The sequence below is a fragment of the Delphinapterus leucas genome, chromosome 1, assembly GCF_059928025.1.
Source record: "Delphinapterus leucas isolate spDelLeu-1000000601 "Yukka" chromosome 1, BTC_Dleu_Yukka2, whole genome shotgun sequence".
Lineage (NCBI taxonomy): Eukaryota > Metazoa > Chordata > Mammalia > Artiodactyla > Monodontidae > Delphinapterus > Delphinapterus leucas.
In genome coordinates this window covers 163,346,307-163,367,400 of record NC_143129.1, presented here as the reverse complement: position 1 = coordinate 163,367,400, position 21,094 = coordinate 163,346,307, and the positions used below count along the sequence as shown (strand labels likewise).

The window sequence follows — 21,094 nt, the reverse complement described above, 5'->3', positions numbered from 1 at the left end:
TTGAGACTCGGTTTCCTCAAATGTAGAACAGTAATACATAACGGTACTAAATTCAAGGCCGAGCGCTTGGCACATGGTAAGCGCCTGGTCAAAGGGCAGTTAGGGGTGAAATCAGTGATCCCCGGGCAGGGACCGGCAGGCGTCCAGGTGGGTACTGAGGAGCCCGCGGCGGGGCGAGCCGGGGCAAGGTGCCCTTGACCTCTAATGGGGGAAAACGCTCTGGGGTCCTCTGGCCCCCGCCCCCACCCTACCGGAGGGCCTGGGGCACAGAACGAACGCAGGGCGCCCCGCGCACCGAGCCGTTGAGTTTCAAACCCAGCGAGGAATTCCAGCGCTGGATGGGAAGCGGGTGGGAGCCACCGGCACTGCAAATCAGCCCCAGCCCCCCGCGGAGACAGCGCCCTTTTAAGGCTTTGGGACCCTTCCCCGGTCCACCCCGCAGCCCAGGGAAGGGACCGTGGCAGGTGTCTGCTGGGGGCTCCGGGACGGGCGCTGGGCACTCGGGACTGTTCCCGTGGGCAGTGGAGCGGCCAGGAGAGGGGGACTGGAGGGGGCGTTGGGGCGAGCAAGGCGGGGCTCGGCCGGGCGGGGGCCGTTGGCCCTCAGTGGGCGCAGGGTCCCTGGGAAGGCCCAGTGAGAAACCGATGGCGGGATCCCGGATCCCGGTGCCTAGCAGTGTGCCAGGCCCTCACCAGATCATCCCCCAGGCTTAGCCAGTGATGATGAGCTGAGCCCCGGGCGCTGCCAGGAGTCAGGGGCCGGTGGCAACGGGAGAGTGCCAGGGACTGTGGGGAGAGCCAGCCCTCCCCTTCCAGCTGTTCCCAGATGTCATTCTGCCTGCCCAGGGACCTGGCTCCTGAGCTCAGGGGGATTCCACGGTTACTAAGCTACTGTATTTTATTGACTTTTAAATATTTTCTTCTAAGGGAGAAGGGGATGGGGGGCAAAAGTCAAGAAAGAGCAAATAAAAACAAATCAAAATAAGTACCCCCTCCCCAAAAGAAAGCTGTCCTCCATCCATCACTTACACACAAATCGAAGGCCTCTGAGCATAGTCACCTTGCTGGACCAGCAGCTACACAGAACTGACCTCCTGCTGCCCCATCCTCATCTCCCTTTCTGGTGAATGAGGGGTGGTGGTAGACGGTCCCCCGTCTTCGAGCCCTGGGTGGACAAAGGGGCTTCCGAAAAGAGAGGAAGAGGATGGCCAGCGGGAATGGTCTGGCTTCGTCCTCAGCCCTGGTGGCCAAGCGCCCCTCCGCCCTGGGCCCGTTCCCCAGGTACATCTGGATCCACCAGGACACACCCCAAGACAGCTTAGACAAGACTTGCCATGAAATCTGGAAGAGAGTTCAGGGCCTGCCCGAGGCCTTGCAGCCCAGGACCTCCAAGGAGCAGCTCTCTGCCCCCATGGCTGGCACCCCAAGAGACAATGGCCTCAGCTTCCAAGAAGAGTGAGTGTCCCCTTACGTGACCCAAGGGAGGGGGGAGGAGATGAGGTCTAACCCTCTGGGGGAGTGTTTTGACCTGTTGTTCAGTCTGGTTAAACCCTAAAGGCTGTGTACTTTTCCTCCACCCACCATGGTCCTCTGTCCAATAGAGCGTTGACTGGGATGCTGAAGTTACCTGAGTGAAGGGCCAGACCAGGGCTGTATTTCTGCTGCCTCTGTACCAGCCCACTCAGGGGACATTTCTTGTCTAAAGGCATTGGCAACTCCAAGGTAGATCTGAGGACCTTGAAAAACCACCCTAGCCAGGGCTGAAGGCTAGAAGTCCGTGGCTTTCCCCAGAGGCAACTAGAAGATCCTTCTCCCCTGCCGCCCTCAAAGGCTAGGCATTGGCACAGATGAGTCTGATGGTTTTAAACCACATCTGGGATTCCCTAATACAGGGAGCAGCTGTCCCATTCAGCCTGCATAGAAGCCGCTGCGAGAGCGCACATCAAAATATTTACTGGGAAGGCACTGACATATTCAGAGGACATAACAGAAAATTAAAGTGCAGGAAGATGGCTGTAAATAGCCCATTTCCTGGATGGGAAATCCTGTGTCTGGGAAACACAGAGCTAAAAGTTTCTCCACCAGGGCAAAGTTGGGTGGATGTTGTTGGGGACGGATATTAGAAAGGAGACGGAGGAACAGAGAAGACGAAAGGACCTCGTTAGGAAAAGCGAGTAAATCCGGCGAGTTATTAATGCCACCCTTGAGCACTTGTTTACTGCTTTGCATCTTCAAAGTGGGCTGCAAACATTAATTAATCCTCCCAGAGTCCCTATGAGGCAGGTATTCACGTCCCCATTTTACAGATGGATTAAGTGTTAATAATTAAGTGCTAATTAAAGACTAAGTGATAATTAAGTGTTGCCTCTTCCAACACATGCTCCAGCTCAGCTCAGAGATGATCTGGAGTGGGGCAACCCTGCAGGCAATTATGAGCTGAGTCTGGTTTCAGGGATTTCTATGCAAGAGCTAAGAAAGGCAAAGCGTAACTGCTCCCCAGTTCTGCACTCCATGCTGACCCTTTTTGGGCTTATTTACTTGCTACACATGAAGGCGAAAGGCACTTTGGCTGTTATTGCCTCCCCTGCCCCCTGCTCAGCAGTGCACGGCTGAGACGGGAATGGCCTGTCTACAGCCAAAATCCTGCTGTCCTGCCCTCCGGTGGCACGTGGCACTGAGACCCTCTCCGCTGCCCACTGCCATCTGCTCTGGAACAGGGCCTTGGAGGGGGCCTGTGGGGCTCTGCTCAGCTCTCAATGGCCAAGGAGCTGATTGGCCACTTTGTGGACCAAGGGTCAGTGGCAATTTCCAGTAGATTGCACCCTCTCTGCCAGGTCACACGGAGTTAATGGAAACAGACTCTACTTCCAGTCTGCACTTGGCCGAAAACTGAACTGGCACACCTTTGGCCAGTCGCTTAACTCCATTTGGCCTTAATTTTCTCATCTGCAAATGGAGGATGATATGCCCTGCCTTGTCCATCTCAGAGTTGATAATGAGGATCGAATATAATGGGGACAGGAAACTGAAAGCTACATTATTCCAGTGAGGCTGTCCCTAAATGCAATTCTCAGGATTCAGGGGTTTTGGTTGCTGTTTTTGTTGCCTTCAATCTGGGGTTTTCACATGATGCTCATAGACCTTAGGGTGCTTCAGGGGCAACCTGGAGTCAAGTGTCCTGGTTGCTGGGTCCCGATCCCCACATCAGCCAGAGCTGTTCCGCTTTTATGGGTTTTTACTTACTGAAGTTCTGAGTAAAGGCTGCATTTGAAAAAAGGGTTCTGCCATGAGAAAAGAGCTAGGAAACCATTGCCTTAGATGAATAAACGATATCATAATCGTGCAGATATCAACCAAGTAGAGCACAGTGAGCTGTTCTTGAAATAAAGGCAGCTGCAATGGTGGAATCAGATAACTCTGGTTGTAGATCGCATTTCAGCCCTGTGCCAGCTGTGGGATTTGTTTAATTAATGTGAGCTTCAGTTTCCTCATCTGCCAAGTGGAGATGATTACTATGCATTTCGTCGGGTTGTTGGGACAATTAAATGGGATATTTAAACATTCCCGGTAATAACGAGGATTTGTAAAAATTCCGTGTAATAATGGTGATGAGGATTTCCTTAAGCCCTACAATTATTGCATGAAGTGGGTACTATCTTAAACTCCCCCTCTTTTCACTGTTCGTTATGCAAATGTGCAAACACATAAAATAGTATAATGAACGTCTGTCAATCAGCTTCATTAATTATTGACTTTGGGCCATTCTTGTTTCAATTCCTCCCTCCCCTATTTTTCAATCAGACCCTTTTTACAGGTGAGGTAACAGGTTTGGTGGGGTTCATTTCTTTGTCCGAGGTCCTACAGTTAGGAAGTGGTGGAGTTTCAGGAAACAAACCCAGGACCATCTTAGCCACTACGTGATAGGGTTAGCTGCCTTCTCCTAGAATCCTATTAAAGCATCTTTTTGGAGACTCAAAATATTCAGCAGTCCCATGTTCTGAGTGATCACACATAGATAACAGATTTCAAATCCGGGGAGCTGTCCAGCATATATGTGGATGGCTTCAGGCCCACAAGATAACCTCTCAGCTAATCTGCCTACTGTTTAATTTTGTAAACCCAGTTTGGGTTTTGGAGATGCTAACTGCTCTCAGGGCAGGTAGATAAGTAAGCTCTAGAACACTTGTTAGCCAGATTTTTTTTGCTTTTTTTTTTTTTACTTTGTCCCCGTATATCATAGAAACCCAGACATTTCAAGTTTGAAAGGGATCTTGAAGGCTATCTTCTGCTGCTTGAATCCGTTCCTCGACATCCTTGCCAAGTGGTTATCCACTTGTACACTTTCTTAGATGCAGAGCTCACTACTTCCTAAGGTAGCTCCTTCCTTGGCTATGAACCCTGACTGTCAAAAAACCATTTTCTTCCTGTGCTGAAATCTGTCTCTATCAAACTAAGAGCCATTGATCTGGAGTCTGCCCTTAGGGCTCCAAACCAAATCTATCCCCGCCTTCCTCTCAATAACCCTTTAGATATTAAAAGATGGCAACAACACTCCTCCTAGGATTTCTTGTTTTCACAAGCTAAGTATCTCTGTTTTTCTAAGTTTCCCTTCGTGTACCAACTTGGTCAGTTTCTTGCCCACACTGCTGGTCCCTGGGGCAGTGCAGCAACCAGAACCAAGTACAGTAATCCAGGTGTGATCCAATCCAAGCAGGTTGGATGCTCCCCATCTATACTCTGTATTCCTGTTAATGGCAGTTAACACCACATTCACTTTTCGCCACAAGCCAACTTCAGCCTATGGACACATTTTGAGTTCATTCATTCATTCATTCATTCACTTATTCATTCAACAAGTATTTACTAAGCATCTACTATGTGCCTGGCTCTGTGCTAAGAGCTAGTGGGATAGAGCTGTAAACCAGATGAGATCCTGCCTTCCTAGAGCTTACATTCAAGTAGGGGAGAGAAACAGAAAATAAGTAAATAAAAGAGTATGATCACTGTAGAATGGGAAAAGAACTGGTATTCTAGTTGGAAGAAACCAATAATAAACACATAAAAATAAACGAAATAATTTCAGCTAGCAGAGAGTGCTCTGATGGAAATAAAACTGACTAAAGTGCTAGGGGGACCTCCTTTAGACAGGGTGGTCAGGGAAGGACTCTCTGAGTAGAGGCGGTCATTTGAGCTGAGACCTGGATGCCAAGAAAGAGCCAGTCAGGTGAAGATCTAAGGAAAGACGTCCAGGCGGAAAGGAGAGAAACCACAGAGACTCTGAGATGCGAGTGGGCTTGGAGAGGGACAACGCGGCTGGGGTGTGGTGAGTGATGCGACGTGGCACAGGGTGACCCCAGAGACAGTCAGGCAAGGTCTCAGAAGGCCTGGAGGACCACAGTAGGCAGTTCACATTTGATTCTCCATGCTATGGGAGACCTTTGGAGGTTTTTAGGTAGGGGGTGTAACACGATCACATTCACTAGGTTTTAAAGATGTCTCCAGCTGCTGTGTGGAGATGGTTTGTTAGACAGGTGAGAGAGCAAGTTGGGAGGCCTCTGGGAAGATGCTACAATAGCCCAGATGAGCGCGATGGTGACGACGGCCAGACCACAGTGATTGCAGTGAAAATGGAAAAAGTGGGGGATTCAGCGTGTATTCTTTTTTTTTTTAAGTCAGGAGATGTCACATTAAAGTCTCATTTTTTTAAAAAACATTATTACTTATTTATTTTATTTATTTATTTTTGGTTGCGTTGGGTCTTAGTTGCAGCACGCGGACTCTCTAGTTGAGGCGCGCGAGCTCAGTAGTTGTGGTGCATGGGCTTAGTTGCCCCGCAGCATGTGGAATCCTAGTTCCCTCACCAGGGATCGAACCCACGTCCCCTGCATTGGAAGGCGGATTCTTTACCACTGGACCACCAGGGAGGTTCCTCGGCGTGTATTTTGAGAGGAGTCAGAAGAGCCTGCAGATGGTTTGGGGCACACAGATAGCGACATCACAGCTGAATTGAGGTTTTTGGCTTGAGCACTGGTTGGACGGTGGTGCATTTGTTGAGGTGGGGAAGAAATGGGGAGAAATGGGCTATGCGAGAGAAATCAGTAGTTCTGTCTAGTGTCAATTAAACTCCAGACCCTTGTATCTTTTAATTAGTCTTAAATTTGGGCTGAGAGAATTGTCGAAAGCCACTTACTGACTCACATTCTAGGATTACCTATTCATTCAATCCCCCTGTTGCTAAAACTTCACAGCCTTAGAATGGGGGTTTTGGATTTGCTGTTGACTCCATTGCCCTGACTGTGAAATGGCATTTGTTCATTCCCTCATTTATGGATTCATTCAACAAGCATTCACAGTTGCCTTCTGGGTGGCAGGCCCTGTGCTGGGTCCCAGGGATACAGAGATAAGTAGGACAGAAGCCCATCTCTCTGAGAGCTCCCAGTCTAGTGGGTGGGACAGACACAGGTCCATGTGACAGCAATGATGTTCAACAAATATTTATTGTGCATGCCTGACAAAGTGTGAAAGCAATACAGTGGTGAAAAAGATGGGGACAGTCTCTGAGCTCCTACCTGGACCTTCAGTGTCTTGAGGAGGGCAGATCACGCATATTAGGATAAAAGTCGGGAAGAAGTGCCAGTGCTGTGGGAGCACAACGAGGGGACACGTGACCTGGGCTTGGAGCTCAGGGAAGGCTTTCTGGAGGAGGCTGGGGGAGGCGAGCTGGAAGGTCATCCTGAGCCAGACCCAAGTAGGAGGATAAGTCTACAGAAAGAAAGGAAATCTATTTAAGCATTTAAAAAACAGAAATGATTTCCCGACTGGCAGCCTTCTGAGGCATTATCGGTAGCATGAAGGGAGAAGGCTGTTTTGCACTTGCTCCAGTAAATTTTCACTGTTTGCACCCATCGGCCAGCCCTCCAGGCAGGAGACACTGGGACTTGGAACCCAACGTGCTGCCTTGTTTGAACCGTTCTCCCAACAAACCAGTCCTTTGTTGCTACAGTTATTAAAACAGTAAGAGAGCCACCTTTCCGCTCTCATCCACCCCCACGCGGTTTCCTATCATCCCAGGGAGCTTCCCGTCCTTCCCTGCGCTTACAGGACTCTTTCTGGAGGCTTTCTTCTCAAGACCCAGCTCAGGAAAAAGGGGACGAATCCTGCTTTTTTGGAAAAGTTGCTTGGACTACATCCCCACTTTTATTTATTAAAAAATTTATTTTTTAAAAAACTTGAAACCTAGTGATGGGAGTGATGAAGACAAGACTCACACGTGGAAACTCGGACTGATGCCCTAGAGCAGAAGCCAGTTCTGGAGACCCTTGGAGTCTAATGCTCACTCCAGGCTAGCATTTGCTCCCCTTGGAGGGGTCAAACCCCTCTTTGAGAATCTGAGGGAAGCTACCATACACCCTTTTGCCTGAAACACATCCTCACATCCCTTGACATTTTAGAATGTCAGAAAACCCCAGGCCCCGGGTTGGAATGCTTTTCTCATGGACACTTAAGTGTCCCCTTCCCTTAAGCTTCCCAGGGCTGGGTCTCAGCAACTACTATGACCCCAATCACATTGACATCAATGCGTCCTCCATCCCGGTTGTCAAGTGAATTAGTGCACAAATAGTGCTGCAGACAGAGGTTCAAGGCCCTTGACCCTTCTCTCCTCCAGTCTCCTCACACGTCTGTCAGTCGCCTTCATGATGGTTTTTGATTCCCTGCTTCCTTGCAGGTCTCTCTTCTGCCATTTTCAGATCGTCTCCTCTTACTGTACCTGGTTCCTTTCCGTCTTGGGTGTCCTTCGCCCTTTACCAGCTTCATCTCCCTGAAACACATCAACAGCACTGCTCAGGCATCTTCCACGGCTTCCTCATTGTCTTCTGAACCCCCTGACCTGGTCTTGAAAGAGTCTCTGCAGTTGGCCCTACCTACATCTCTAGGTGCACACCTGGCTGCTTTTCTCCAGACCCTCTGTAAACCAAGATGCGCCACAAGCAGGTGCACATTTCCTTACCTTTGCTCAGGTTATTTCACTACCAGGAATGCCTTTCTTCCACCTCTCTCTGTCTACTGAAATCTTCCCCATCCTTAAAGACCTGGAATTAGTGTATCATTCTGTAAATTTTTCACTGCTCACCCCATTTAACATTTCTCCTTCCTCCCTCTTCCACGTTCCTTTTTTAAAATTTAAATAAACAATTATATCCCCTCTCTTTCCTAAGAGTTTAAAGGTGGCTCAGATAACAAAAAAATAAGGAGTATCCCAGTATACTTCCTAGCTGTCACCAAGTTGCTCAAACTTTCTGTGCCCCATTCTCCTCACCTGAAAGATGGAAAAAGTCATAGTGACCAGCCTGAAGGACTATTGTGGAGGTTAATGAAAGAATGTGTGCAAAGTTCATACAGCAGCTGGCAGAAAATAAGGACTTCAAGTTCATCATCTTCGCCATCACCCTATTATCATTACTATCGAGGACAAAATGACAAGGGTTAAGTAATCAAGAATGGTATGGGGAGAGAAGACTTATATACCAGAAAAGCTAAGCTAAGGAAAAGTATTCAGTGGAGGCCAGCATGTTGCTTTGAGACTCTAGGCAGCTGGGGCAAAAAGTGGGAATATACCAGTTAGTTTCTGTAACTCATATCATCTAAGAAGAGAAAGCAGAAGAGGTCATCAGGAGAGATAAATCCTTCCTTAGCTCTGAGGACCCAATGGTAGGGGTCTTTATAGGTGGGTAATAGAAGGGAAGAGTCAGTTTATAACCAGCTCTTGTGTTGACCGTTGGCCAGAGGGGAGGACACAAAGTCCCAGTGGGATGTGTCAACGCCGCTCTGGCATAGGGTTTCTGATGAGGTGGTCATCTGGCGTGTATTGTACACTGCCGGTGGCGACAGTCTTTCTTCCCCCACCTGACCACGGCTTCTTAAGGGCAAGGGCTATGCCTTACTCACCATTGTCTCCCCAGCGCCCAGCCGAGTTCCTGGCACTCAGTGGCAATGCAGTGTGTATGAATGAATGAGTAAGTGAATGATGGATGAACCATAAAAATGCCACTGCAAGGAGAGTGAGGCCCAGAGGTTGCCAGGATCCAAACCAGACGTCACAATCATCAGAGGAAGCATCAAGTGACGTAGGGACGGGATATCAGGAAGCCAAGACATTGCAAGGTCTTTTCCTCCTTCTGCCTTAAGCTTAAGAAGACAACTAACATTTTCTTGAGCACCTAATATATGCCAGGCTCTGTATTTCAATTTTCTGTTTATCACTTTGTCTTAGCAACCCTTCCCAGTTGATGGTCAATATTATTCCCATTTTACAGATGAGGAAGCTGGGGCTCAGAGAAGTTAGGCAACTTGCCCAGAGTTATCCAGCTTGGAGGGGGCAGAACAAGGATAGGGACCTGGTGAAGCTTTAAGACCAGAGCTCTTTCCCTACCCCAGGAGCCATTCAGAATAGCCCTTCCTCCTTTTGCTTAATACCGGGAGCCATGAGCAGTGAAGGGAAGATGAATCATGATTAACATCCTACGTCCCGTGTCCCCCTTTTTAATTTAATTTTATGGTTTTGGGAGCCGTGTCACAGGTTGTAGGAGCCTGCAGAGATGGGCCACCGGTGGTTTGGTTTAATCCCCTTTTTAATATCTTTGTTGCAATGTTCTTTCCAATTCAGCTCCCAAGTCACATTTAAAAAATACCTCTTCCTTAGGGTAAGCCTCCTCTTATTAAACAGATTCAAATGAAAAGTTTTCAAGATAATTTGAACAATAAAAATCACTCTGTAGCTCCCAACCGAAGCTCCTTTATTGCTGTATTTATTCCTCAGTATTTCTTGTCTCATTCCCCAGCTCACTGAATCCTTCATCCCCCCAGACCTTCCAGTCCGAGGCTCAACCCCTGCCTGCCTCTGTGTACTCCTTTCTCTCCCCTCCAGACAGATGGAGGGTCAGGGAGGGGTCAGAGTGGGAGGTCTCACTTCCACCTGCCAATCTGTCTTAGAAGACTGTCCCCGCTGCCCTGAGGGACAGGCGGGGGTGGGGAGGGGAGCTGAAGTGTCTGAAGGGAAATTCACACCTGGATGTGTGTCCTCAAGTGCATCATTTGTACCAGAACTGCAGGCCTTGGGGCAGAGGGTGGAGGAGGGATCCTGGCTCAGAATGCAGATGTCTGGGCCCCATTTTTGACCAACTGAACTGACATTTCCCCAGGAGTGCCCAGGGAATCGGCATTTGAAACAAGCACCACAGGGGATTCCTGTGCATATTTGTAGGAAGTTCTCTGATACTTTGGGGGTCAAAGATGATGGAACCTTAGGCTTCAAAGGGATACCGCTTTGAGAAAGAGGTGTTCCAAAAAAAGCATGAAGGAAGGAGATCGACCGTTTTTGTGCTCTAAGAGGATGCCAGGGACATTGTAAAAATGGACTCTACTCTGTGTGAAGGCCTTTGCTAAGAAATGAGATGAACTTCTAGCCCAGGCGTGGCATTCGGGCAGCTGAGGGATTTCAGTGTCCTCTCCCTTAACCCCGGGCGATGTCAGCATCCCCACGGTGCAGGTGACCGCAGTTTCAGCCACTTCCCGGCTTCCCACCCCCAGCCGGCCAGGCCCTGGGCTGCGAAGGGTCAGCGGGCCTCTGGGCACCGCACATGTCTCCGTCAGAGCCGCTAACATTTGCATAGCGCCCGTTACAGTTTACCAAGCGCTTTCACATTCATCATCTCACTTAATCCTCACGCAGCCTGGAAAGCGGAGGAGGGAGGGGGTGGGAATCAGAGTTTTCTGAAGGCCCGCTGCCCACCACACCCCCACCAGAGAAGGGCCAGCAGGTGGAACTCAGTGGCTTTCCAGGTACCTTTGGGACACAGGTGCACAGTCGCCTGGGATGGCGACTGAACCTGCAGTTTCTCTCAAATGCCCCTCCCCCCTCACCCCCCAGACTGAAAACAGTTGGCCCAGTCCCCTCAGGCTGTGAGATAGGGGAAGCCGCCCTCCTTCCCCCTTTCTTTCTTCCCGCTGGGTTTCTACAAAGCTATGGCGGTGGTGTGTGCCTGGGTGTATGTGCACAGTTGTGAGGTGTGTGGGCATGGCTGTGGTGTGTTTGCGTGTGTGTGCACGTCTGTGGTATGTGTGTGGGCATGGTTGTAGCATGTGTGTGTGTGTGCATGGCTGTGGTGTGTACGTGGTTGTGTGTGTGTGCACACAGGTGTGTGTGGTTGTAGCACAGCTGTGTGCCTGGGTGTGTGTATGTGCATTGGTGTGTGTGTGTACATGGCTGTGCTTTATGTGTGTATGCATATGCGTAAGTGTGTATGTGTGCACAGCTGTGGTATGGGTGTGTGTGTGCACATATGGATTGGGATATGTGCATGTGCATGTACGTGACTGCTGTGTGTGCGCACATATGTTGGTGTGTATGTGTGTGCATGGTATGGTGTGTATACCCAGGGCAGTTCAGTGAATCCTAGCTCTGGAGGAGAGGAAAGATGAAGACACCAGGTAGCTTTGACAGAGGTGGCTGTATCCCTTCCCTCCACATTGGGCAGGGACCATCCTGGGTGCTGTGACATAAGCTCCAGGGGCATTGAAGATGGGTCCCTGTTCCCCAAGCAGACAGGAAGACCCAGAAATGTCCACCAGCCTTGGTCAAGTGAGGATGGGGGCCAATCGGGGGATGATGACTTTAGCTTCTTCATTTAAAAACTGTAATCACTGTATCTCTCTGTGCCCGTTAGCTTTTGATAAACAGTAGTCCTTTGGTATCTACAGGGGATTGGTTTCAGAATGCCCATGGATATCAAAATCTGCGGATGCTCAAGTCCCTTACATAAAATGGCGTCGTATTTGCATATAACCTACACACATCCTCCTGTATACTTTAAATCATCTCCTGATCACTTATAATACCTCATACAATGTAAATGCCATGTAAAGAGTTGTACAACACAATGTAAATGCTATGTAAGTAGTTACCAGTGTGCAGCAAATTCAAGTTTTGCTTTCTGGAACTTTCTGGAATTTTTTTCCCAGTATTTTCCACCCACAGTCGGTTGAAGCCACCAGTGTTGAAGCTTTGAATACGAAGGGCCGGCTGTGTAACAAACCATATCAAAGTTTAGCAGCTCAGCACCACAGCTTCCTACTTAGCTCCCATTTCCGTAGTTGAGCAGTCTGGGCTGGGTTCCGCTGGGTGGTTCTTCTGGGAGAGGCTTGGGTGGGCTTAGCGGGACGTGCCTTGTGCCCACCCACACATCTGCAGTGTCTGTCGTCACCCAGGTCTGGCTAGTCAGCTGAGGACCTTGAGGTTTTTCTCCACGGGATGTGTCATCCTCCAGCAGACTTTCCTGGGTTCGTCTATGTGGAGGTTGCTGAGTCCCAAGAGAAACAAGAGGTTAAGCCCTAATGCCCAAGCACTTTCCAAATCTCTGCTTTGTTACTGAACCAAGGTGCGTGGGAACTACCATAGGGTCAAAACTGTAATCGGTCCTCACACCACCCCACTGGGGCTGTTGTGGGAATTAAAATGAGAGTTTTGCATGGGGAGCATTTTGCACAGTGCCTAGCTGGTTAGTTCATTCTCCGGAGATGCTCATCCTTCTGACTTTGTGAACTAGAACCTGAGGTTTAGACATATTAGACAGCTTGCTTGAGGGCTGGCCTCCATTAAGCAGTGGGAATCCAGTTTCTGCCTCCTTGCAGGCACTGATCTTTTTAGCTGCTCTGCTCTGCTGCCCCACCCACGCAGACACGTGAAGTCGGCCTCACCCCCAGCCAGGAGGTCAGTCTCCCGATGGAGCCAGAGCCCTTCCCTTGCTTCGGTCTTCAACTACCCATGTTGCCTGGGCACCAGGCCTGGGTACCGTGTTTGTCATCAATCTGAAATGCCATAGTGGGAAGAAAATAGTTGTTTTGGTGTCCTCTTCCAGCACTAACAATTTTCTGCTTGCATTTTTCTGTTGTTTGGCTCAGATGAATAGCAGTTTTCATCTTTGCTCTGTGTTATCATGAACACAGAACTGCTGTCGGGGAGTTAACAGCATGCTTGCTTAGTCATTATTCTGGGAAGGGGTGCCAGCTAGTCAATAGCCTTTATTTTTATACGACTCTGTACACTGCAAATGCAGAAATGATGTGTGGTGCCCGTGTACAGAGTCGTCATCAGACACCTATCATTTCTGGAGGTGGGCAAAGCAGAGGTAGTGGCAGCAGCTGGAGCCCCAGCACCAATTCTGACTAGCTTCCTTTGTCAGCACCCGGGAGTTGGGTTAACGGCCCTGAATGATTCACTGTGATAGAGTCTGTGGCAGATTTTATGCTTTTTACCAACTCAAAGCAGAAAGCAAATAGCACGGGAGAGGTGCCAGCATCGGCAAAACTTCTTAAGAAGAGAGGAAAAAAGATAGATACCAGGAAATGCAGGCGGGCAGGCTCGATGTGGAACCCAGCAAAGTTGTTGGGAGAGGGAAAAATCTGTGAGCCCCAAAGTGGTCGCCAAGAGTTGGGCGGGGTCTGTGTGGGTTCTGCTGTGGGACTGACTTACAGGGGTTGAGAGTTCTTAGGACCTTGCCAAGAAGGCTGGTCAGTGCCATCCGGTCAGCTCACAGGGGTGCCAGGCCCAAGGTGGGACATGAGATGGAAGGCCAGAAATAGAATCAAATCCAGGCAGGTTGCAACCATTGAAGGAGTTGGGCAGTCTTTGGCCACACAACTCTTGATTTCAAGAGTTTCAAGAAATGGACAATGGTAAAGACAAGTTCGTGGGCCAGTTTATTCATTTATTCAACAAATCCTTACTGAGCTGGAGGTATGTGCCCAACACTGCTCGAGGTCCTGAGGCCTCCATGGTGAACAAGATGCAGTCCCTGCCCTCAGGGAGGATGAGTTGTTGTAGGGAGTAAAGACATAAAAAAGTACTATATGATGGTGATAAACACTAGGAAGAAAATAAACAGATTGATGGAGCATAGAGTGCCTAGTAAGAGTCAGTCAAGGGATGACCTAGCATCCAAAGGAGGTGCAAAGGCCCTGGGGTTGGAATGAACTTGACATGCCAAGGCATATTTATAAGACCAGAGTGGCCGGAAGAAGAGGAGTCAAAGCAGGAGGGGGTAACAGGGCCACTTTGTGGGGTGCCCTGGGGGGTCAGAAAGGAGTTTGGATTTTTAGTCTATGTGTAGTGAGAATTCACATAAGGGTTTAAGTGGGGCAATGGTTTGATCTAAGTTCTAAGAATGTCTTAGCTCTGCAGGCATGCAGTTTTCTAGAACAGAAAAGAGCAAACGAATCTTGTTTTCTTGGGGGTGGAGAGGGCAGTTAGGGGAGACCCTTGCTCAGAGACTTGTAATTGTGTGCTGAATCTTGATTGCAGCAAGGTATTTGATAAAGGCTGTTTTGGAGAAGTGGAGATGGGATGATAGTAACTGGATTGATTTATTCCCCCAAAGTGTTGATCCAGGATTACTGTCAGACTGGGGGGGAGGGTTTCCAGCAATGTGCCTAAGGCTCAGCCCTGGACTCCCTCCCCTTCAACATTTCTATCCATAAATTGGTGGGGGACCCAGAAGGCGTGCTCATGAGACATGCAGCTGACACAGAGCTGTCAGGGACAGCTAATGCCATGGATGACAGGCTCAGGATTCACCGTGATGATCCTCCACAAGCTGGAGTGATGGGATGATCCTAGCAATATCCCTGATTGCATTCAGATTGGGGAACAAAGCCCAGCCACGGAACAGGGGCCGGTGGACCTCACTGGAGAACCATCCCTGGAAAAGAAGCCGGGTTGGGGTAGGAGGAGGTCAGGAAGTCAGCAGGACCTGGCAGCATCCTCACACCAGTCTCTTCACTTTCTCAGCGACAAGGTCCTTCGCCTCTTTCAGGCTCACTTTTCCCATCTGTAAAGTGAGAATGATATTGTCTATTGCCCAGGGACGTGGAGAGGATTAAATGCAAGCATATATATGGATGCCTAGCTTCCATTCTGGCCTGTAGTGGATTCATGGCAGATGCAAAGGAACTAGGAGTTTGTAGAGGCTGTCTCGGGGAGGGCCGGGTGCTCCGGGCCAGCCTTTCAGGGACACATGGGGGACCCACAGCCAGGGTGGGCCCCTCTGTTCTTAGCACTGCCCTGCCCCTTCTGGGAATGCCAGCTTCCTAAGAGGCCCATTGACCCCCATGATGTGTCCAGAGGAGAATGACCGGGGAATATGAACAGGGGTTCACACTCAGCCCCTGCTGGGTCCTCTCTGCCAGCCTGGCTCCCGGGTGGGGGAGGAGTAGGAGTATCCTCTCAGGTGCAGAGAAGGGACTGCCTGTGGGATGGCTTTTGGTACAGGGACCTCGGGCCCTGTGGGTCTTTTAGAAGCTGCTTTGACTTCTCCTTGGAGCTGATACTTTAAAGGATTCAGTGGTGAGACTTTTGTGTGTACGTCTATTATAGAACATTTTTATTTTAGAAAAAAAACAACAACGAGAAACCAAACACAGACAAAAATAGAGCAACTAGTATGTGATGAACCCATGTACCCCTCACCCAGCCTTAGCCATGATCAACATAGGGCCAATCTTATTTTATCTATTCCCCCCGCCCCCATCTTTTCCCTCCCCTTGCTAGATTAAGTTTAAAGCCAATCCCAGACATAATGTTACCTGTAAATACTTTAGTATGTATCTATAAGAGATAAGGACCCTTTTTGTTGTTGTTTAAATATAACCACAATACCATTATCCCAATTTTTAAAAATTAACCTAGTTGAGGAATTCCCTGGCTGTCAGCGGTTAGGACTGTGCGCTTTCACTGCCGAGCACCCGGGTTCGATCCCTGGTCAGGGAACTAAGATCCTGCAAGCCTGGTGCAGCATGGCCAAAAACAAAAAACAAAAAAATAACATAATTGTGGTGAGTCTTTCCAATTCAGAAGATCTGTTGGTACATAACTTGCTTTGCAAGTTTTGGGGCAGGCACAGGAGAGACAAAAACTGGTCCCTCAAGTATCTGGTTTCTGTGACTCGAGACTCCCCTGTTCCCTTTGAGGGTGATGATGAAGAGGGAGACAGGGGATCAATAACTTGGGGCCATGGATTGGCAGTCTCTTTATTCCAGGTGTTCCCAGGGACACGGCAGGAGAGGGGGGCCAATTTATAGACCGAGCCTAGAGTGAGAAGGAGGAAAGGATAGGAATAGGAGAGAGGCCAGGGAAAGAGGGGGAGAACAGAGTGGACCGCCTTGCCTCATACACGGCTTTGATGGCCTCCGGGATCTTCCAGGGCCAGCCTGCTCCCACTCTGCCGCTCACAGCCACCGTGTACCCAGGGCTTCCTTGGTGCGTGTCCATGCTGAGCCTGCACAGGGGTTACTGCACCAAGCTCTCATCCCACCCAGCGTCTGGGCACTTGTAGTGTCATACCCATGTCACAGGTGTCATACCCTCATCACAGGGGAGTCCCTGAGTTTCCAGGATTTGACGTGAAATATGCAGAGGTGCCCGATGCCCGATTCTGACCTCGGTCTGTTTGGCTGGAGTCTGCTTTTCCTGGCAACTCTCTCAGCTGCCAGGCCTGGGGAGACCACATGGGGGGCTGGTGGTCAGGAGGCATTGGTTGCCTCGGTTGTTAGAATAGTGACAAACTCCCAAGTTTTAAACTCTTCTGTGTGCTTCCCAAGTGCCCTGGCTACCCAAAACCTTTTCCAGGACCCTCTGGGCTTCATCAGGACCCAGCAACTAAGGGGTTAATAATCAGCACAGTAGGCAGTGGCTGGTCGTCAGATGTGGAGACTGTCCCCGGTTCTGTGTGTGATAACTGAGTCATTTTGTGCCTGCACTGCACGTGTGTGTGTGCATGTGTGTGTGTGTGTCCATGTGCGTGTGCCCATACACAGAGCATTACCAGGAAGGACCGTCCCTGCTGGGCGCATTCCCTAGTCATTATTTTCGGGGCTGACTCCACCCACAGAATGGGTTGTCAGAGCAGGAATGTGCGCAGGGCCTCCCCAAAGCTCCACTCACAGGGAGCTTTAGTTTTCCCCTCTGCCTCTTTTTTGCCATTTTCACCACCTTCTACCAGCGGTAGAGCATTGAGCAGTTTCCAGAATGCTCTGTGTAGGCCACCTTATCCACCCTTCATGGGAACCCATCCAGGAGGGATAGCAGATGGTTCTAAGCTGGGTGACCATGGTCCTCCTGGGAGTGCCAGGGAGGAAGTTTCCCCCTTGCCAAGGAGGCTGGTGTGGCAGGCTGGGCCACAGGCCAAGCCAGCAGGATTGCTTCCTTCTCCCATACCTGGAGAGAGCCAGCAACCAGGAGCCTAGAGTCCACGGGACCATCAGGCCCCATCAGGCTGGTGCTGGCCGTCAAGGGTCCAGGCTGGAGCTCCCGGGGTCTGAGGTGCAGGTAGAGGCCTGTGTTTAGATACAGGGAGATGCTTGTGAATCTGTTCAGGGATCAAGAAATTGTCAGTGCTCCCAGGAAGTGGGCCCCAGTCTGTGGTCTGGTCAGAGGGCCATGCCAGCCAAGGTGGACATGGGCATCCATGGAGCCACTGTGCAGATTTCAGGACCAGAGGCCCAGCCAGGCTGACAGAAGTGTCGACATACTAGCTGACACTTGTATTGCCCTTACTGTGCCAGACATGGTCTGAAGTGTCTCTATGATATTCCTGTTCACCAAGAGAGGAGACCAAGGTGCTGAGCAAGGGGCCCAGGATCACATAGCTGGGAAGTGACAGAGCTGGGCTGTGAGGCCCTGAGGTCCCCTGCTCTCACTCAGCCATCCTGCGGTGCATCTGGGGGCTTCCTTAGACTCAGCCCCAGCACTCTGGACGCCAGGCTCAGAGCTGTCGGCTCAGTCCTGTCCCCTTTGCTGCTGGTCTTTTATTGCTTCCGGTCCTGAGCATGACTGAACAGGGAGAGATGGACAGGAATTAAGGCTCAGCTCACTCAGCAAGATGTAGTATTGGGAGAGGACCCAGGCATCCCGATTCCCAGAACCAAGCTCTCAGTACCATGCCCACTGGTGTGGTGTAGAAACCCCCTGGAGTCCACTGATGGTCCATTTTCTCTCTTCAAAAGCAATAGGCTTCTCACACCTGGAGACGTGTTTCCTCCATCCCCTTTCCTTGGGGCCTGTGCCCTGCTGCACAGCCACCCTCAGGGAGCTGGCACTAAAGCCATCTGTCTTTCTGACCTGTTTGCAGGCCTCTGGAACTCACCAGTGGCAGAGATGAGATCTCCTTGCTGGTGGAACAGGAGTTCTTAAGCCTCACCAAAGAGCACCTCATCCCGGTCACAGAGAGTTCCGGGGAGCTGAAGGCACCCGGCAGCTCCCTCGAGGGGCCCAGGCAGCCGGCTCCCTGCCTTCTTGTGCCTTCGCTGGTGGCGGGCAGCAGTGAACGCCCAGGAGCCTCCATCACTGCTGGTTACAAGCTCCTGGAGCCAAAGGTGGCAGTGCCCATTATTGGCAGCCGGCAGGACTGCAGTTCTACCATGTCTACGGTCACGGGCACCCTGCGTACTGCCAAGGTCAAGAGTGCCAAGGAGACAGAGGACAGGGGCAACAGCCTGGGGGCCTCCAACTCGGAGATCGGCAAGCTCCTGGCTCAGTTCCCACTGAAGTCCACGGAAACATCCAAGGCCCCCGACAACAAGACGGTGTTGGAGGAGAGCACGGCCATCAAGGACTTCCTGCAGAGCAGCATGTTCAGTGGCCCTGGACCCGGGGAGCCCGCGGAGCTGGGCCCATTCCTGCTGCCAACTCCCCCGCCTCCTCCAGCGCCTCCCGACAAGCTCGAAAAGCCCCCCAGACTCCCTGCTCAGAGGAAGCAGCTGCCAGTGTTTGCCAAGATCTGCTCCCAGCCCGAGGCTGACCCTGCCATGGAGGGGCACAAATTGATGGGTGAGTGGGGCTGGGGGCAGGGCTAGGGAATGGGCCCGCAGGGGAAGAAACAACTTACCGGGCTGCGTCAGGCACATGCAACATCTTTGCGCAAAGTAGGACGACGTGGTCTCGCTGGCGAGCACAGTCCCCCGGTACAGGCTGTTTTCAGTCCCCACAGGCCTCCTCTGCTGGATGTCCGTATACAGGGCACAGCTCTTGTAAGCAGATACAGTGGCTCTGAATCCAATGTGGTTTGGGAAGAGGGAGAGGCCCATTTGGTAACTGACTGGGTTTTTAAATCCACAGGCACCCAGAGTACACTGAAGGAAACATTTATCCTCGCTGGGTCCAGGGTGAAAGTGCAGTGTGAGGACTTTAAGCTGGATAGGAGGGAAATTTGATTGGCTTCTCATGGAGGCTCCTGTTCCAACCATGAGGCTTGGTCCCCTCTCTGTGGGGCAGGAGGGTGAATGTGTAAACTCTCCGGGTGCAGTGCAGACTGCTGGCCCTGGGATTTGTTCCCAGGTACTGCAGGGCTTTAGGAAAGTGCATTCCCACTCCTGAATTGAGGAGTTCACAGCCTCCGCAGGAAATCCAGCCGCCTCCCAAGTTTCCCCCACCCCACTCCCAGGATTCTGCCTTTTGTTCCTGTTCCGATCCAGCCACTCAGACTGGATGGTTCCAAAAAGGCAGACTGTTGGCAGGGGCATTTGCCTGCTGTCAACAGTCACCAGGAGAAAACCAAAAGAAAAATTCCCCCCAAGCTCTGAGCATGGAAGGGTAATGGAGAGATGCCTGTGTTGGGAGGGTCCAGATCCATCTTCCTAAGAAAACGGGAACACGGTCACCCTAAAGAACATTCTGTGCTCTGGAGCATTGGCGGAAGGCCAAGAACTCTGAGCTGTGGACAGCACGCTGGACTCTGGGTCTTGGGCAGGCCTCTAGAAGCCCGAGGACTCTGGGGACGATGGGCTGTACATGCGAGAGGATGGAGGCCTACCTGGGGGAGGGGACGTTCCTTCCACCTTCTTCTGCAGGAGAGAGGCGTGGATGTCTCTCTGTCGGACGAGGCTGCTGGGCTGGAGGCCGTCCTGTCCCCTCCACCCTCCCACCATTTGTGTGTGTATGTGTGTACAAGTGTGTGGGCAAAGGTGTGCCAAGGGGAGCTTTGCAGGTGTGAGCGTATTTGTTAGAGAAAATGCAGGGTGGGTGCATCTGATTGTGACCGTGTGTATGTGTTTGTGTGTGTCCATTCTCTGTGTGTAATTGTGTGCACGTGTGAGTGAGCCAAAGGAACGACAGGCAGGAATGTGTGTGGGTCTGTGTACACAGACATTGGAAGAGGGAGCTTTGGAGATGAGTGAGGAGCATGTTTCAGGCAGCTGGGTATGTATGTGTGTGATGGCGGGTGTGGGGCCTCTGGGGAGGGGACTGGGGGCTACACTCACAACCAGACAAACTCTTGGAAGAGACTCTGGGGACATGTTTTGATAAAAATGGCATTTTCTCCTAAATTGGCTCAGGCTAGAGCAGCTCTTTCCTTTGCTGGGATGGCACTAGGAGGTCAGGCCCTGTCCTGTCCAGACTCAGCCCCAAGGCCAGTGGGCTAATGGGACCAAGAGTGGGTGGGATGACATCCACTCCCAACAGGTAGTACTGGGCACAGGTCCTCTGGTCCTGCCGCTACCAGAAAGATCCGAGGAGCCTGCTGTGTGTCCAGCGCCATTTCCCAGCCAAGCTCCATGGAGACCAGGACCTCCTGGCTGGGGAAGGTGTGACGATGTTGAGGACAAGGCCCTCTTCCCTGCTTCAACCAAGCAATGCCTTAAAAAATTTATATATGTATATAGATTATATATGTGCAGTTATATATATACACAAACACACACACACACACACACATATATATATGTATTTTCCCCCCATCATACTTAATTTTGTTGGAAGAAAGAGTTCCATTGCTCAAAAGGAAATATGGGTGAAAACCACTGCTGTAGAGGATCCCATGATGGTCCAGACAGTGTCCTAGCACTAGGGGGACACTCGGTCTGTTTGGAGAAAGATCTGAGCCTGGCACTGACCACATCCATTGCCTCACTGTGTCTCTCCGATGCTTCTGTGCCTTTGCCCACAGTCACCCACAACCCCTGGTGTAAGGCCTTGCTGAAGACCCTCTTCCTTCTGGAAGCCCTCTGGTCCTCTCAGACAGAAGCTGTCTTAGCCACCTTCTTCTCCC

At 50.7% G+C, this 21,094-nt stretch overlaps 1 protein-coding gene across 1 annotated transcript in view; it reads left to right on the top strand.

Moving 5' to 3' along the window:
* Window positions 1–338: 338 nt before the first annotated feature.
* Window positions 339–21,094, top strand: part of C1H1orf94 (chromosome 1 C1orf94 homolog) — a 37,454-nt gene continuing 16,698 nt past the window's right edge. Inside the window, exons 1-3 of the mRNA XM_030760043.2 lie at window positions 339–665; window positions 1,144–1,454; window positions 18,179–18,876. Coding sequence (XP_030615903.2) covers window positions 339–665; window positions 1,144–1,454; window positions 18,179–18,876 — 1,336 coding nt within the window. The remainder of the gene's footprint in view (window positions 666–1,143; window positions 1,455–18,178; window positions 18,877–21,094) is intronic.